The sequence below is a fragment of the Calypte anna genome, chromosome 2 (assembly GCF_003957555.1).
Source record: "Calypte anna isolate BGI_N300 chromosome 2, bCalAnn1_v1.p, whole genome shotgun sequence".
In the NCBI taxonomy this organism is placed as follows: domain Eukaryota; kingdom Metazoa; phylum Chordata; class Aves; order Apodiformes; family Trochilidae; genus Calypte; species Calypte anna.
The window spans coordinates 49,083,297-49,103,095 of record NC_044245.1 but is presented as its reverse complement, the minus strand read 5'-3'; the positions used below and the strand labels follow the sequence as shown (position 1 = coordinate 49,103,095).

General features: G+C 34.4%; 1 protein-coding gene across 1 annotated transcript in view; it reads right to left on the bottom strand.

Annotated features, from left to right (window-relative positions):
• BBS9 (Bardet-Biedl syndrome 9) overlaps window positions 1–19,799 on the bottom strand; it is a 171,845-nt gene that overhangs the window by 99,849 nt on the left and 52,197 nt on the right. The window contains exons 12-19 of the mRNA XM_030444644.1: window positions 17,811–17,864; window positions 15,546–15,648; window positions 14,691–14,795; window positions 12,442–12,456; window positions 9,813–9,953; window positions 7,535–7,630; window positions 2,747–2,919; window positions 565–717 (exon numbers count right to left, since the gene is read on the bottom strand). Coding sequence (XP_030300504.1) covers window positions 565–717; window positions 2,747–2,919; window positions 7,535–7,630; window positions 9,813–9,953; window positions 12,442–12,456; window positions 14,691–14,795; window positions 15,546–15,648; window positions 17,811–17,864 — 840 coding nt within the window. The remainder of the gene's footprint in view (window positions 1–564; window positions 718–2,746; window positions 2,920–7,534; window positions 7,631–9,812; window positions 9,954–12,441; window positions 12,457–14,690; window positions 14,796–15,545; window positions 15,649–17,810; window positions 17,865–19,799) is intronic.

Below are 19,799 nucleotides of genomic sequence, written 5' to 3'. Positions count from 1 at the left end.
AAATGGGACACATCATGAAGCAATGCAGGGTTGAGGCAGGAATAGGAAGAAAAAATGTTTTATACTTTGCATACTTCCAGTTTGGATGTAGTTTAGGGGAGTATTTTTTTTAAAACATTGCTCTTCTGCAGCTATTACATTCTGAAATTATTAGAAAATCCCCATAAGAAAGGACATGGTCAGCATCAGACAACGTTGTTGTGAATGTCAGACCAGCCAAACCATTCCACCAGTTTACAGTGTACCATAAAATATTTACACAAGCTATGAACTATAAAATATTTTCACATGAACTATAAAATATTTACACTATCAACATCAGTTAGGAAAGAATGATGTGCTGTCAAGCTGGTGTGACCCAGGAGTAAAGATTTTGCGGTTACAGATTAAATAAAACTATTGCAAATCATCTGGAAACTTACAGGGAATATTAGGTTAAACAAATTACAGCTTCCTGGTCTCTTGGATGGTTAATGTAACCAGGAAAGTATAGCTTACGTGTTTTAAGCTGAGTTTTACCAACGACATAAAGAAAGGCTAGGCTGATAATCAAACTGGACTGACCTCTCTGAATGTTCCTTCTAGCAAGGTGTCCAGATGTTGAAGAGGAGCAGGGGTTTTGTCTTTGAATCGTGTCAGCAATCGCCGCTCAATAGCTCGGAACTGCACAGCCCTTTCTGATAACAGCTCCCGAAACTTCTCAGCATTCAAACGTAGCTGCAATTTCAGGGTTATCAAGAATTTAGGTTAAGGGTCATATTCATCTATGCATATCCCAAATGAAATGAGAGAACGACAGTAAAACGTTTGGGAGATTTTGTGTTATTCAAACAAATAACGTTGCTTGTACCTGCTTCATATTTTATGCTCCTCTTGAAGCTTATTTATATTTTCAATAATTTGCTACTGAAATCCAAACTAACTGTCAAAAATCACAATAATCTATGAAAACTCTAGACTTAAAAAAAAAGTGTATTGGACTCCAAGTTCATTGTAGTAGAAAGTAAATGGTTATTTCCTTAAACAGGAACAAAAGTACTAAATTCTGCATGTACAAATGACTCCTCTTCCTAAGTGAAATCCTTTTTCCTTTTGAATATATTGATCAGCTACAGCAAGTTTCTTGAAAAGTTCACAAAACTGTGAACCTTCTACATTAAATACCTGGATACTAACAAATCATATTTTATATTTTAATCATTTTACCATGTTTCAGTACCTGCCTCTAACACACAAAAAGAACGCTAAATAAATGTGTCTTTCAAAAAGCTGGACTCCTGTACAGTTGACTTGTAACTAGAACATGTAGACTTGTAACTTTCACTAGAAACATTAGGACATAAAGCTTTCCAGAGGCTTTTCCATTTTAATGTGAGCAGTAAAATTAAGTTTCCTAAATTTGAAAAACAGATTATATCTAAAAATAAGTAAACATACCAGTCAGCACATGACTAGGAAGGACAGTTCATGTAAGCTAAGAGAAAAGGAAAACTATGATGCTTTTCTGGAAGTAGGAGGAAAAAAGGGATATCAGGTAATATTTTCAAAAGCTTGTCAAAAAAGTGTGTGCGTTGAATATGTTGAAACGGAGATGGGAGCATTAGAACCCCATTGCTAGATCATTTGATACTTTTTAGACCATGTAATTACTGTAAAATTTCAGAAACTTCAAAATAGCCAATTGCAACATCATTAGATTCTAATTTAGAATTCCAGGAATCACACATGTATTTTGAACTTCAACATATTTAAGTTTGTGGTACAATGTAATGAAGCCTATGCTTAAGGTACTTCCACAATACCAATCACTAAAAATAAAAAAATAAAAAAAAAAAAATAAAAATCCCTTTCTTGTATATCAAGTAAGGTGAAACAGAGTGACTACTCATGAGCTTGAGAGACCAACCACCATCTATGCTGACTCCTTAAAAAATCTCAGAGCATCCCAGATACAACTTTCATCATTCTGTGTGGTGATGGCTCCACTGCATAAAGAATTTGACATGAAATAACATCCAATACTGTTTCTCACATACATATGTTGCTACTTTTGCCTGTTACTGAACACACAAATTTCCAAATAGCTATTCTCTTTTTTATTATTTTTATTTTTTTTTTAGTACTAGAAAGGCAGGGTAGAAGGAGTACATGTATCTCATTATTTCTACAAGCTATCTGACCTATATGAAGTTTCTCACTGCCATCTGCACATCTGCATGCCAAACAGGAAAAGGCAATTACATCTATTTAATATCTGGTCTGGTAATCAAACTTCCTTGAGCCTCCAATGCTAATCCTACAAGTGCAGTCAATTTTTTAAAATATTTTCATATAATCACCAAGATGGTTCAAAAAATAAAATACTCATGGCTTCATTATTACAGGAGAGTGAGAGAACCTAAATGAAGGACAAATTTTAGAAACAATTTTACAATTATCATTACTCTAGCAAATGAAGAACTGCTCACTGCACAGTCAGTGAGCAGAAGGGCAAATGATATTACCATAATCTGTATTATTTGCAGACTGCACACTAGCTACTTGCATTCTGCTAGTTATTAGAACTTATTCAGAGGCAAGGCATACTTCAGAAGTAAAAAACTAAATTATGACATTTCTTCCAGCACTTTGATGGAACTTTTTGTTTTCTGAAAGCCTGTGATAGCTATAACCTGATTAATCATAGTACTAACATACAATTTTCAAAACAGCAGAACATTACTGGTTTACATACTATGTAACATACCTCAAAATGCCTATCAATTAGTTCAAAATATTCTTGCAGGGGAATTGAACCAGAAAAGTTACATGTGAAGTCTTTGCAGTTTTGCTTCTTGAAATGTTCTTCAAGTCGAAGTGTGAGCTCCTTTGTTATCAGCCAAAGGTCTTCAAATTGATCACTCTGGATCCTGTATCGTTCTTTGAAAACAAGAACACATACAAAACTAGTAAATATCCATTTAAGCCACATACATTCACCATACAACCTAGCATAGAGAACAGAAATTTAAATTCCTAATTGTATCCAAAGTTCATATGAAATTTTCATAAGAGATACAAGTGCATTAGTGTTAAGGAAATATCTGCATTCTGTCGATGTCAGTCCTAAATACTTTCTTTTAGCCTAACATTAACAGGCAATTTTGTGGCAGAAAATGAAAGTATTTATTGCTTCAGGACTGCTGACTTCTGAGTATAGGCCTGTTCAAGAAGAACAAAAAGCTATGAAGAACTACTTAAAGAAGAAATAATTTTTTCAGTATTTTTTTCAGTATTTCAGTATTTTTTCAGTATTACTGGATGATATTAAGGTTGTCTGAAATTCTCTGCCATAGCACAACCTAAGTGAGTTTTTCTGAGGGTTGGAGGCAGAATTAGGTTCAATTCACTTGGCACCATGACACAAGGACAGCATCCTAAGCATCTGATGACAGTTGTAACAAACCAACACTAATCCACCTGAAATACTGAAACTTGGAAATGGCTGCTGAATTCTTCAATAATACACTCAATAGAATTTTATTTCATCTCCACTTCCTAGAATATCTTCTCATAGGGGAACTAATACTCTAACTAGTCACAGAAAACAATATTTAGTTTTGATAGTGCTGTGCTTCACTTTAGATACAGCTAATATTAGTAGAAAGTGATTTTTATCCATCTACACATTATGGCTTTGTAAAAGGCTTAATGGAGAAATCAGATAGTTAATATAAATTGAAGTTGAAAAAATCCTATTATCCAGTGTTGTCTGCCCCAGCAAATTCATTAACTTATCAAATTTCAGTGAATTTCATATTATCAAACCAGTGGGATGAGATTTTATTTCTGCTGCTTTTAGTTGACATTTGTATAACCCCCTCTTCAAAGTTCAGGAAATCAGAATTAAATAAATACTGAGAGAAAAAAAAATCATAGCTGCATTTTTAGTATTTTTTTCTGGATAAACAATTGCAAACAATAGTTCCCTATTCTTTTCATTAGTCATCTATAATTATTGTATTCAAAGAGATAGATAGCATCAAGCAATGCCTTAACCAGAGAGAGATAGATAGGCAGCTATGAGGAAAAAGCTGTTGGGGTTTTATACAAAATAGTTCTTTTTTTACCATTGTTAACACGCACAGTATATAAAATTAAGCAGAATTCTTTAGAATTTGAGTGTCCTTATTAAAAATTTACTCAACATTAGTAACTCAAGATTGTTTGACATTACCACTGGCATCTTTCCCAGGATATGTATTTCACTGAACAGAGAATGACAAATTCTGTTTATAATGTAACAGGAAAGAATCAAGTTTTATTTAAAAACATGCCTGTTAAAGAAAAGAACACCATCTGCTAAAGATAACATTCAACCTAATACCAATTTTTTAAACACTCACAGTGTAATGGCTGGACTTTGTTGGATGTACCATCGTATTTTGCCTTAAGTGATTTTTCTTTGAGGGAAAATATCTCAGATGTTTTCAAGCCAAACCAACAGTCATTCCACTTATAATTGACGTATCTAGTACATTAATGGTTTAAAATGAAGAAAGCTAATTTCCTCAAAAATGCCTATTTAGTTACCTTACATTGCTGGTCAATACAAGCACAATCTAATTTTACCATGGCCTGACTAGAAAGCATTGTAGCCATTCGCTTTACAGCTCTCAAAAAAACACACAAATTAGATTTAGAAACTGTACAAAACTGAAAGGAAGCACAATGAAAAACTTAATCTCTGTGCTTTTGAACATTGTGTTTATACAATAGTTAACCAAATTGTGTTATCTTTTTAAAAACAACAAAAAAAGCTGCCACAGAAAAATAAAATAGCTTTTCAGAAAATAACAGAAAAGCTGAAATGAGAAGCAACAGCAGCTTACCAAGTTTACAAAGGATTTAACACTACAATAGGTTGTACAACTAGCATAAATAGCATTAAGAATGGCTGCCCTGTCTGTTATCTGAAGACCAGAAAATTCAGTGTACTTCAGTTAGTAAGTCCAGCCAGCAGAGGAAAAAAAAAAAAAAAACAAAGCAGCAACCAGCCACAATTAGCAGTCAAGGGGTATTTACACTTTGTTCAAAAGACAGCTTTAAGAAAAATCGGGAAAAAAACCTTAAAATCTGTATCTAAGTGGCATGAGCTTCTTTTTAATATGTATTAAATGTCAAAATGAACTTCAGGTTGGGCTTCTTTGCAGCAGTCCTCTTGACAGGCTGAAGTGACATCTTCAGTTACTGTTCAGAATGGATTAGTTAATACAATGAAAAACAAAAGTGACAACAGATGTCTTTGAAGCCAGCAGCTTCAGCAGTGAGACCCAAGTGAACCTGGAGACATTCATTCCTATCTGCAGTTCTTCCCATTCAGAAATTAAGGTCCATTTGATATGACATACAGAAAATTATTCTTCCATTGTCCAAGATTAATTTCTTTCATGTAAAAACAGAAACAAAGATTGTTCAGTCCCAATTAACTTTTTTATTTTTCTGAAACACTATTGCTTCTAGTCACTGATAATTTTTTCCACAATGATAATGTTGCATAATCACATTTACAATACATAAAATATTAAACTACATAGATAGTTTAACAGAAATAAGGCCATACCAAATAATATATAATTTCATTTGCATTCATTAGTTCCATAGATCTGTCCACTCAAGCAAAATCATTTTAATATGATGAAATTCTACCAGGCTCTGCATTTGTATCATGGCTAGTCTCTGCTCATAAAAATATTCTTAACTATGCCTGAGCACCAGACCTTTTACAGTTCCTGGTTTTTACGGTAAGTTTTACTCAGGACACACTTAAAATACACAACCCCTGGCTAAGAAAATCTGTAACCAACCCAACCCAATATGAAGTGGATGCTTGAAATAGGCTGGTAACATGGAAGGTGGTATCAAACAACTCGTTTGTCTTCTAAAGTAAGGATACCCAGACACAAGAATTGAGCACTGACACTGAGAAACAGATATTTTGAATCTCCTTTGTAAAGTTAACTTCACAAGTGAAGCAGTGTGGGAAAGTTTATAGTAAGACTACAAGCCTCATTCCTGGCTAGTGAATAAACAAACCTGAGAGGAAAAGCTTGACAGTTTGCGTTGGGGGAGTTAAAAGTTATAGTCTCGCTAGAAGTTAAAATACATTTGCTACAAATACACAAATTTTTCCCTTACACACAATCAAATTTAGCAACTTTGCAAAACAACACCCAAATAAAAGATCTAAGCTGTTATCCAGAAAAAAGTTACTTATAAATCCTTTAAATTATCTAATTTTTAGAAACTATAATTGCATATCCAGTTCCTTTAAATTGTTTAAATAGTAGGTCTTAAGCAAATATTACAAAACAACAATAACACAGCATGCAAATAATGCATACATAAACCAGTACAAATGGATTTGAACATTAGGAAGGCAAAGCAATTCTTGGTACAATGAAAGCTTCCAGATGGTTTCTGCTTTTAACACATTTGATTACATTAGAAAAGGTATTAAATATTATCTCAGAGCTCAGAGCTGATGCCACTAATATTTATATAACCCGTCATGAATACTCATTTTTGGAAACAGTGAGGCAGATTATTTTTGTGTCAAAGGAATTCCACATCAACAAACCAGATTCTGAATCCTCACTTAAACAGTTTCAAAGTAACCTCAGTGCTCCATCTGAACTCTCTGCAGTGTGTGCTAGATACTCTAGCTTTTCAGTTTTTCAGTCTGCTGTATGAAATGAAATCTTTCTGCTCTGCTGGCATGGAAAATGCTCAATACAATTGAACCGACTTGGTTCCAAAGCATTTGCCAAAAAAGAGTTCAGTGAGCTCAGTAGTTGCACTGGGTAACATCATAAACACTCTGAAATGAACAGAGCCAACCTTTTAAAGAGCACATACACAGAAGTGACTTCAACATGACTGCTTAACTCACAAACTGCCATGTACAAAAGAGCAGGTAATAGCATATCCACGTGCACAATCTTATAAACATAACAGAGAGGATGCTGAATCCATTATCTTCTAAATACAAAGACATATATGGGCATCTAAACATAGAGACAGACACTAACTTAGATGTAGAGATAAAAGTAAGTAGGGTCTAATGACAAATTAAATTCAAGGCAAAGTAGAGAGTTAGAAACCTGCTTTTTAGTCCCTTTCAAAATTCTAATATATGACTACTTGCAAACACAGATGTTAAAATACGTTTGAGGAAAAGAACGGGTTTTCCACTATACTAATGATGGTATTAATTAATAAAACCACTGCTAAAACTTGAAGAAATCCACTTTCTTCAGAGAATTGTCACTGTAGTGACAATACTTGATTTTTTTGTTTCCTTACAAAATTTTGTGCCTTCTCTAGAAATGTAATTAGATACTTGAAAGGGGGTAAGAAACAATCAATTAACAATTTGAAAATCCTGTGTTAATTTGCACAGTGATTATCCTTCTTTTTATGATTCCCATTCTCATTTTTTATATATATTAACTGATGATGAGGCCTATTCTACATTAATACTAACAGCACTTACGTGACGTTTTTGAAGCAAGAAGAGTGGTTTTTGAGCCAGTTAAAAACTGAAATCCCAGAGCATTTGCCTGGTCATTCTCAGATGGATCAACGAAGTCTGAAAAAGAAAGTTATATAGTTTTCTGCAACTTGACACTGGTATTCAACAAACCTCAAGCCACAGCCAGTACCATGTCAACCTTTTAATGAATTCAATAAAGGCAATCTAAATGAGATTGCTTCCCTCCTTAGGGCTCAGAAGTAAAGAACAAGAGTAGTAGTTTGGTAAACCCTCACTTCATTCATGGGTGCAAGCTTAGCCACACACTTATTATTCTGTAGCTTGGTAATAAAAGGTAGATGTTTTTTTAAGTTAGATGTGTACCATCTAAAGACAACTGTGAGTAGCATAAAGCTCAAAGACCATCACATTTTACTGGATGAAAAGTCACCCTCAATTTAGATATTTATGCAAAAGTTATAGATTACTATAGTGAAAAAGTTTAAGCACAATCTTCATCTTTCAGCTTGCTAAAACTAGCTACTCTTCAAAGTTCATGCAAGTCCACATTCTTCCATCCCATGTAGTGGATCACACAAGGTTAAATTTTAGAGTACAGTATTCCACAAACTACTCTGCACCACCCCTTCTTACAACCTTCACCTAGAAATAAGGCAAAACAGGGAATAGAAAAAATCCCAAGTTTTTTCACAGATCACATCACAAACAGAATGCCTTTTTTTCCCGCCCAAACTCTAAAAATGTGATGAACAGAAATCAGAAGATTTTAATACCTCTTCTGGAGCATATATAACACTTTCGTGTTATATTATTTTCAACAATTCATCCCTAGGTTAAAATGTAATGGTCTATTTTGAAAGCAACTCTAAACAGAAATCCATAATTCCAGAAATTTATTATTGCTTAGCCAAAATAGAAGCCTATGATTAAAAATCCAGAATGTACAACTTTGGACAAAAGGCTTCTCTGTTTCAAGTAAGTCATTACACAATACACACGTTCAAGAGAAAACAGGTATCCTCAAAATGAAGAAAATTATGCTACCAAATACTCCAGCCATGCCCACTCAACTGCTCTATGACAAATGCACTACATAGCCTTTTCAAAAATAGTTACAGCTCCACTTTAAAAATATCATATTAAAGTTGCTGGCCACACAGTTCTCAAAGCTGTTTGAGAAACTTAGTCCTCTGCAGTTCAGAAACTTAAACACTGTCAGACTGAACTTATTCACTATCACTTTATAAGCCCTGTTTATTTGTTTTACTTGTGCTAATATCACCATCTAATGTGACAATGCAGCCACAAAATATTTACTGAAGCCAACTGTATTCCCTTTTGTTGCCTGTATTTTATTAGATTAAATAAGTCACTTTTAATTCTCATCTTCAAATACCTAGATAATTCATGTAGCCTTTTTTTACATTTTTGAGGTTGATTTTTATTTATTATCTGCAAACAGAATTCAGTATGCCAGTGCAGAACACATGATATTAGCTTCCTGGGTGGAAACGTTCTGTCTAATGCATCCACATTTCTTATTTGTTTGCTTATGACTGCACCATATTGTACCACTGAGTGAGTATTCATGTGGAAACCTCCACCTCCTCTATCTCATCCCAATTATGAGCACATAACAACAGCAGGAATTATTTTTATAACATTAGATTTTTCACTGCTCAGTATAATTCTCCTTTTTCCAGTCCTAAATGGCAGTCATTTATTCCAGCCCTAATTTGTTATCCAGCCCTAATTCCTCCTTCATGCTATTTTAATGTTCTTCTGAATATAAAATGTAGCTCAGGTTTGTACATCAGAAAATATCACTAAGTACATGTCTTTTCAAGCCAAAAAGGCTAATGAAATTATTAAATAAGATTAGTTGCAGGCTGTTGTATCAAGAATTCCATAAAGCATTCTCCAAAGCAACTGCATCCTTACATGCTTATCACTTATTCTTTGCCCTGATTGTCTTTTTTTAATTAATGTCCATATTTTCCCAATTACATCCCTACTGATGAAATTTCACATAAAAAGATTTTCTGGATACATACAAATTAGATCTGTATCATACCCTTTGTGTAGAGAAATCCTGCAGTTTTACCAGATAGATATACCACCTCAGGTAGGTTATTCCTGAAATCCTATGCCACCATTGTTTTCAAAATATAATTTTTTTAACATCCTAACTTTAGCTTTGTTAATTACCTCATTACTTCACAAGCACAAACAAGAGTTCCTAATACATCCTCTAGTATAGACATATTTAAAAACCTACCTGGAAAAAGAGTGAGAAAACTGACAGGAGGTTTATTGGTATCGATAGTTAGCTTGTGGCTTGCTGCTTTTGAAGGCTGAGCTGGGATACAAATTAAGCGCAAAGGCAGCTTGAAGTTACACTGGGAAACTTTTGGTATTCCTAAAATGAAAAAACACAGATTGACCTTTGATATCCACAGTCTGAATACAAGATACTTCCACACTCATATCCTAAAGGATGTGTAAGAAGATATTTTTATGTGATTAAGGAATATGTTAAAAACAACAACTTTGTAAAAATCTCAACCTAAAATACCTTGAATTACCTTTTCAATTTAACATTTGCAGCTAATGCAAGAGCAAGAGTTAACAAAATCCACTGCATACCTTTATTTATATCAATTAACATGCATTTCATTTAGTGCTCTGGGCAAACAATTCTACTTTCTTACAGATGAAAGCTGTGTGATTACTCCAGCTGCTTCAAATGCAAAACTGAAGCATGTGCCTTTTCATCAGGAATATCACAAACTAAACCTTTTAAGTAACACATTTGCTCCTTTTTTATATATGCTCAAATAACATTCATCTAACCTTCATATCATCTGTCAGAAATCTATGGCTTAGGCAAAAATGTATATAATAGAGATTATTAGTGGAAATTACATTAAATCTTTCAACTCACTGCATCATAATTAAACTGACTACTGACTTTGGTGTTGGGATCTAATATCATATGCAACTTTATCAGAATAGTGCAAGAAAAAAAAGAGGAAGTTTCAACACTAACATTCAGAAAATATGTTGATTAGAATGTGTCAAATAAAGTCATTACGTTTTTCACAGTTTAAAATTGTTAGCATGTCAGAAATTGCCCAGTGTGTTCTATTTGAAAGGTAAAAATGGTAGTTGCTACAAAATAGAGAGTTATTTCTTTTTTTTGACAGCAGATTACGGAGGTTTTGAGAAGGACTTTTTGATGAAGCAGCTAACACAGATACCTTTTTTTCCTGGGTACAGACATCACTATAGGCACCAACATATTTTGAGTGTATTCATGTCAACCATAGCAACAATCACTCATTCTATCCCAAATAACCATGACACTTAAACACTAATTCAAACCCTCACCTTAATAGAATTTAATAAAGTACATTTTTAGAGATAAATTAAGTTACTGTCATATATCATGTAGAAACAGAGAGCTACACAGAGGTTATCAGTTATGTAAACTTAGCAGATTAGTGTAAACTAGAGCTCAACCATTTAAGTCATCCAAGCAATCCTTTGTGCTAACAAATTTCTTTGCTGCTTTATGGATCTCTTGCAATGAAAAGTTATTTCTGAGATCAATTTTGGAGGAAAATTTTATGAGAAGGCTCAGATTCCTCCCTCTGTCTTTCAGTTCATCAGCTCTTTTGTATGGCTGATAATGCCTCCCAAGTAACTATTCTGCAGCAGCTTTTAAAAAACAGAATCAGTGTAAAACAAGCAGAAAGAAGATAGGTACTAAAGCTAGGATATACCTGGGTTACAAGGAAAACTGAGAAAATACTTGACAATAAACTCATGACCTTTCAGAATGACTCACTGAATGAAATTTTCATCATTTGATGAGAAATCTTACTACTCAACTTGCCCATGGAGACTTCTCAACACATAAAACAGTGACAAAAGTAGCCCAAAATTCTTTGAAATGTTATATACTCAAAACAAGATGGCTTTCTTCTTGTTGCAAACTAGACTTTCCTAGATAGTCTGCTCTCACCCTGCTCATCATAAACATATTTTTTCCATATTTCAAAGTTCAAACCAAAACTAAGTCAAATCTAACAAGAGTCAAATACACATACCTATAAATGTACAACTTCTGTTCAGTAAAACAGCTAAACTGAAAACAGACTTTCAGTTGATATCTAAATCTATGACAAGTAACTTTTTTCCCCTCCCCAGAATGTGAGGGAATATTAATATATATTTTTCAAGTTTGTAAAATTTCTCTACAAGGACTGTATCTTTCAAGTACATTGCAAAACTCCCTCTCTTTTTGCATAAGCTAACTTTCCAGTCCTGTTTTCTCTTACAATATATTTTGCAAGGATATAATAAGTATCTCATCTACTACAATCACAGCAAAGTTTTGTACTGATGGCATTGGCCATTAGAAGGTAGTCTTTTAGCCTTAAATATGATGTTTCAAATAGAAACTCGAAATAGATGTTCAGTGACATTATTCTTAGACCTAAACAGCACAGCATTAGCTACAAATGCTTAATAGCTATTTCAGTTGAATCAACAAAAGATGTAATTTAGCTGCCCAAGGTCTTGCTTGAAAAAGTAGCTGAAAATATGATAAATAAAAACCATACAATTGGGTCTTCCATTTCCAATCTCAAGGCACAAGGCAATTAATCTTTGCAAAATTCCTGTTACATGTAATAAGGGGCAATATACTACATCAAGTGTCTTTACAACTTTTTATTTTTCCCAGGGGTAACTGTCTTATGCTTAAACTTTATTTACTTCACCTTCGTAGCGTCAAATCAGGGATAAAAAGAACCTACAGAAATAACAGGCAGGATAACAGCTCACCATATGCAGCCATTCATTAAACCATTCAAACTTTGCATTTCTTTCAATTTACTTACCTTCAGGATTGAGCTCTACCATATAAACAGCAATGGCAGAAAAGGGGGAAAAAAAGAAAATATAAGATGTTACTCAGATTAAAAAAAAATAAAGGAAGAAAACATCATAACAAGTTTTAAATAACTTAAGCCACACTTGTTAAGTAGACAATATGTAAAGATATAATACTAGCCAAAAAATAGACATCAGGCCATATCTATCAATAGTGCAATCCCATCCAACTGAGTGACTCATTAACCTTCAGCTGTATGAATCCCACACAGGTACACTGAAGACTGATTTGGTCACATAGATATATTTATCTTTGAAAATAAAAGAGGAATAAAATAAAATGAAGTCACAAAGGCATTTCGTTTTTGTTTACTAGTATATTACACTTAAGGATTTGATTGCCCTGTAAAGGTAACACAAGTATGTCTGCACTTGAATACAATTATCCTAGATGAATAACTTAAATTACTTAATGATGACTTATTAATTTAATTATGCTCCTTTATTTAGGAGGCTTCCAAATTCTACCACAGAAGGAAAGTTTTTAACTTTTCTTCTACAGTTCCCTAATGCTGTTTCATGGCATGTCTTCTGGGGATTTTTCATTAATTTCATATCAACAGTGAAACATATTTAAGATACAAGGTTTCTTTACTTCTCTAACCAAAAGGCTTTCAAAATACAACCTAGTATCTAAAATATAAGTTTAACTAGTAGCATCTCAAAGAAATAATATATTCAGTTTTCAGTATATTCACAGTAATTCCCAGTGACAGGACAAGGGGCAGCCAGCATAAGCTGGAACATAGGAAGTTCCATTTGAACATATGAAAAAACTTCTTTACTGTGAGGGTGACAAGGCAATGGAAGCAGCTGCCCATGGAGGCTGTGGAGTTCCTTTCTCTGGAGATACACAAAACCCACCTGGATGCAGCCCTGCATAACGTGCTCTGGGTGATCCTGCTTTAGTGGGAGAGTTGGACTACATGATCTCTAGAGGTCCCTTCCAACTCTCACAATTTTGTGATTTGCCAGTGCCAAATGCCCTTTAAGCTTGACATTGGTATTAAATCACTAAGTTGGACTCTTCTGAGGGCACAGCAACTCATCCAACACACATGTGCAGTGAGAGCCTCAATACAAAGGGGCCTGAGTTGCACAAACTCTTTGTGCAGGCTCTCAAGCAAAAGGGAGGAGCATCCTTTTCTCTCCCATGCTCTGCACGTATTTGCAAGCCTTGCCTAATAAGGGTAAGATCAAGTTCATTAGAACATTGGTTTCAGTTTTGTCTAGAAACAAACATTTCAACCAGCCCACAGAAAAAATATCACCATAAACACAATGCTTTAAGTGAGAAGTGATGTGAAGTACTTAAATAATATGTGTATACATAGCATAAGGTACTCAAGACCTCCACCCTTCACAGAATCCTAGGATTTCTTTGATTCTAAATCTACTCCATGGCACCCATCCTATTTGTGCTCTGTTTGCACAGTATACCAAATCAACAAATCTGACTGAGAAATAACTGGTGATTGTGTGAGCACAACACAGAAGAAGGTGCAGAAGCAAAGCTAAGCAGTGAGAAGTGAAGAACAGACAGCATAAACTGGTTCATGCTGCATTTAACTTGATGTGGAAGCCCCGCCTAAAAAGTTTCTCTTTAGTCTGACACATTCACAAGGCTGTGTGTAGAAAACCAAGCTGATCATAGCAGGGTAAATTTACATATTCTATCACTGGAGTCATTAGGGCATTATAAAACAGGACTTAGTTTCTATTCCTTTGGGTTAGCTTATCTTTTTTACATTGAATATATTCAACTGCTAAGAGGGAAGTGAGAAATAATCACTCCAGATGCTTTTTTCAAATCTCTTCCTCTGTGGAGAGGCTGTTATTGTCACATTTGCTGGCAGCCCAGAAGGCTCAGTAGTCATAAAGATGTAAATACTCATTCCAACAGGGGGTCTCTTGAAGAGCAGAGCAAAAGAAAATTGGGAGGATAGGATGGGAAAGCTTGTACAGCTGCTTCCCAAGCTATAAGCATATCGTTTTGCCTCTGTAAGGCCAATTACACCACTCCATGATGCTACCAAAAATATCAACTGAAACAGAAGACTGGGCTCTGATACATATTATTTCTTTAACTATTACTGCCTTCAATATATTTAGAAAGAACATTTATAAGAAATTTGTAAGGAATAAAACTTCAAAAAAAAGGAAAAGGTAAATCAGTTTGAAATCTCCTGTGCCTTACCTGTTGGTGTGTTATATGAAACTCTACAACTTCCTTCTAGTTCTGATGGAGAACAATTCCCCTTCAAAAAGACAGATAGGACCACGGTTTCAGATGAATCTGGTTCTAAAAACAATAAAGAACTAAATCAAGTAGTAGGAGCACCAAAATGGAAGCAACATATTTTCCAGCACTCTGTGAAATATCTAATTTTCTACTAAATTATAGCTGTTTCCATCAATTCACCTTTATCAAATCACTGGACAACTGGACATGCTTTAAAAGAAAAAAATCTGTAATCTGTAAAAGGCAAACTAATTTCTTCAACTTATAACTCTCTTGAGTTATAGCCGATAAAACAGTTCAGCACACTGAACACAGAATATCAAAACAAATTCAGTTTTATCCTGTGACTTTAATATTTTACACAGCCATCAGCCCTTAGCTCCTGCCACATGTTGAGAAAATATATGAATTGTTTTTCCAGGTAAGAGCAGTAGCCAGTAAAGTTCTGTTTCAACAGGGACCAGTACTGCACATCTCAGAGCAGAAGTGCTCTACAGTCCCAACAGAGACAGCACGACACACTTCCCTGATCTTCAGATTCACTTAGTCTGCAAGGCAATCCCCTGCATACCCTTATCAACAGAGCAGGAAAAAGGCCAGAATCACCAAACAGGTGGTAGCCCCCTGCACCAGGGAGTGCAGGAAAGGCAAATTTTTAATTGCTTTACCTGCAGTCTATCTGCAACAACGCACTCGATGGAGGCTGGACTGTAGCTTTCAAACATCCTCAGAAAAGTTAATATATGATATATATATATATATCATATTAATATATGATGTGATAGCAGTAAAGGAACTATCATAATTTACCTAAATCATCAAAGATGAACTGGTCACAGCTCACTGCTAGGGGAGGTTGCACACGTACTGCCAGCTTTGGTTTCTGCGCAGTCACTCTGCTCTGTATTGTGACCTGAATCAAGTGACATACAGAAGTATTGAAAGGAATCAATGAGTTAATCTCTGTATAGCAGAAAGCAAACATAACCAACAAAAAGATCTGAAAAACCTGCAAGAGCAATTTAGCAACAAGGTTTAGAAACTTCAAATTTCAACTTCCAAAACAGTGTTTTCCTTTTACAATTCTTATTTACCTACAGTCAATAACAGAACGCTGTAACTTGATAGGCTACAAAAACCTGAGGGTATTTCTCATGAGCTTTGTAATTTTAAGCCAAGACAAACTAATGCTAAAGTAGTGTAGTGAAGTAACTAGTGCTATTAAAAAGATTACGATACAAGTGTCAAATACATTTGTTCTAACATAAAAAAAAATAAAATGCTGTCCCTTCTAGCTGACTAGAGTTACAAACAAATAAAAAGAAAGGTAACCAATCAAATTATCTCCTTTAATTGCAAAGAGCAATGCATAGTTTTCTGAGTAACTTCAGAAACAAGTTCTATTTTACTGTGAACAAATTCTAAAATTCAATATACAGAACACCTAGCACAACTAGGACCCTAGATTATGAGAGCTGACAACCATAAGCCTGGAGTGGCCCTCGTTGCTTCTATTGTACGCAGTCATCTCTCTGCAAAACTAATGGGCATCAAAAGAACGTCCTTAACTCAGATCTAATATCCAAGTGTAGTGGTGACCAAAGTTTGAATGTGGTCTGAATATACACAGACCATACCTACAAGTTATTATTACATGTGTTGTACTGCTGGTCAGCCAAGGAACTCACTACAGCCAGGCTCAATCAGTTTTATGAAAATACTACTGTTAGAAAATGACTCAAGTGTCAGGAAGTTTGATTACTTCAACAGAATTAACAAACATTTATTTTGGTTTAACCAACTTGGGCTGCAAATAGGTCCAAAGATCATCAGTTACTATTAATGCTAGCAAGGAAGGATCACAGCTACAACTGTACATACATTAGGTATGTCCCATCCCCTGAAACCAGAATCTCAATAAGGTGAACCAGAACAATTAAATCAATAGCATTACAGATGTTATGCCAATTAAATGAGCTAAAAACATGCAGATATGAGACTGCACACTTCAGAATTTGTAATCAAGACAGTGACATCTAAAAATACCAGCAAACACTATTTCAGTGCATTTCTCACTTATGCTTGGCTTTCTGCTGCATATGGGAGCCGGAAATGAAGAATTCTCTTGTCCAGAATCTTCTGTCAGTAGTATTTAATTTTACTAAATTTTTTCTGACACATCTGTCATTGGTGCAAATTTATATTAAAAAAATAATAATAATATAAAAGTAAATGTAAAAAATTCTGGAAGTCTTTTTAAAGGGCAATGCATTGCCTGCAGATTTACTTGGGTAAAATGAGGACTATTACAATGGCCTAATAACACTCATTAGTTACATTACCTACTTTGCAGAAAACATGCAAAGTATACAGATACATAGGTTGCAGTTGTTCAATTCAAGAAAACATTTTATTTCAAAATTTATGAAATTAACTTGCAAGGTTCTCAAAAATACGATTCCATTGTCATTCCTCTCATATTCAGAAACAAAAATCATGATCCTTTTTAGGCAGTTCTGAGGAGCAACTACCCTTGCACACACATGCACACAAAATCACATTTTTAAACTCGGTTACAGGCAGAAACTCTCCTTTAGGACTAAATTTATGTCAACTTTCAAATTAGATTTTCCCAGCATTTTTTTTTTTTTTTTTTTTGGCTAGCAAAAGTTATGCAAGTTTTTTTACAAAAAATTCTTGGTTTTGTTTATCAGTAACTAAAAAGGCAGCTGAAGATACCAAACTTCACATTTCGAGTAATCAAACATTTATTCCCTTTGAAAAGTGCAGGAAAAAATATTCTTATAATTTCAAAACCAACTTCATTCCATCCAAATAATGGTTTTTTGTCTGCTTCTTGATGTGCCTATCAAAAAAACAAAAAAAAAACCAAACTCCAATCACTCTAATGTCAGCATGAAGGCTTGCTAGAACCACACTTTGTCATACTAAGGAGAATTAGAATATTGCATTTCCCATTTAACTCTTTTTCACGTTCAAAACGAAGAACACAGAAAGTGACAGATGTGTTAAAACTTGCCACCACCATGCTACTGTTTGAGTTAGGCACAGTACCTTTACTGTGACTGATGGTACTGCCTCTGCTTGTACCTCACTGTCAATGGCTTGCTGTGAAGAAAAAGATGAAAACAGAGTAAATTCAGCATTACACATGAATGAGTGAACACAATGAATGCAATATTACTTTCCTACATCAACTTGGTAAATAGGGAATTAACAGTAAAGGTCTTATCATTCCTATGACAGATTAAAATATACAAAATACATTTCTCAGTTCCTTCTGAAAATGTGAAGTCTCTGTTCGAAATTGCCTACAAAAAAGGATGGCAAAAGGTTATAAATGCTGTTTATATAGGAAACTAATACACTCTGATGTATATATGAATATTTGAAACTGTTTTGTTTGGCACGCTACTTTCCACTGTATATTTATTTAAATCCTGGAAATATCATATTATTTAGTAGGGGAAGGTGACTTCTACTCTGACAATACACTATATACACACCATAGCATACTGTAAAATCACACTCACATAATCAAAAACATATTTTGAATTTCAAAAAAAAAACTACAGCAGGCAGCTTGTTACATTTTCTACTTTCTACTTCAACAGCCAGTTCTATCTAATTAAAAAAATTCATCTTGACCTTGTAGTCTATTTTAAAAAATCTTATGTTTTATTTAATTTTGCAACAGGCCAGTCCCTACAGTTTAAGAAAATATTCCTGTTTGTTTTAACTGTTTTACTTGAAAGAAACACTTCACTTCTACCAAATTACTGACTTATCTTACATGGTCTCATGATAACCAAGTAAATTAAAATCACTCCAATGTCTTCTACCCACCCTCCTTTTCATCCCGACATGCCAGTGTAAGATCCATATCTGCAAAGTTTCTAACAAGTTAGGAATCTGGTAAGCTCTCTGGGTTCAAGATATAGGACTTTATTTTGTAAATTGTGTAACTTTTCTGTTAAAAAAAACAAAAAAAAAACCAAAACAAAACAAACAAAACAAACAAAACAAAACAAACAAACAAACAAAAAAGCCACCAAAACACAGCTACATTCATATTGGCTTGTCATGCCCACTGTCCATCTGACCAGTGGTTGATCCTGAAGCACCAGCAGGGGTGCAAAAAAGACTGATCCTTGCCATATTATTTCAGAAATCAGCTGGATTTCCTGGATCAGAGGCCATACATGTGGTAGTGTTAAACAACACAGTCCTCCACTTCCTTATCTAATTCATTTTAATACATCTATATCCTCTTTGCTTTTACCACACACATTGCAATTTAAATCTTTTCACAAATGCTGTAGTATCTACAAGCCTGTAGTTCCCAAGATCACTGAAAAAGTCCTGAAACTGTTTCCACATCTCCTGTATTGACCTTTCTCCTTTGCCATGAAGCATCTTACCAGATTCTTCCATTCTAAATGGCGACCAAAGGAATCTCCTGGAAAGTCTACCACACAGGTAGCTAAGATATATGGACAGCATGTGGCAAAAAAGATTCCAGGCTACAGGTTTGATTGCTATACTGAGTTACTTACACATGAAACAGACCACTCAGTTCTGGAAGGTTGAGTGATTGAGCACAGAAGCATGAGAGCATCTCTATGGACCTGAAAGTTCTAAGTGTTGTCAGATCACTGAAGCTAGCCCAGACCATGCCACACTGTCTTTTTTCCCAGGTAAGTGCTAGAACATTAGTACACTTTATAAAGAGGTCCCTTTTTCAAGGGATAATGGTAGTAGAGGTAAAAATATTAATAACTGAGTTTAAATAAATACATCAAATATATATATAAAAGTATTAAAAGCAGCTTGCTGTATATTTTCGCATGAGTAAGTAGCCCTTTGAGTTTTGCAGAAATCAGTGGCCAGAAAATACTACTTACAGGAGTTCTAGTGCAATGTGTATAATTGTAATACTACTGTAATACAGAAGTAACATTCTGAAATATTAAAGTTAAAGCTTTTAAGAAACACTATGGGATGTCCTGGATCTTAATTTAAATTATTTTTTATAAACTACAT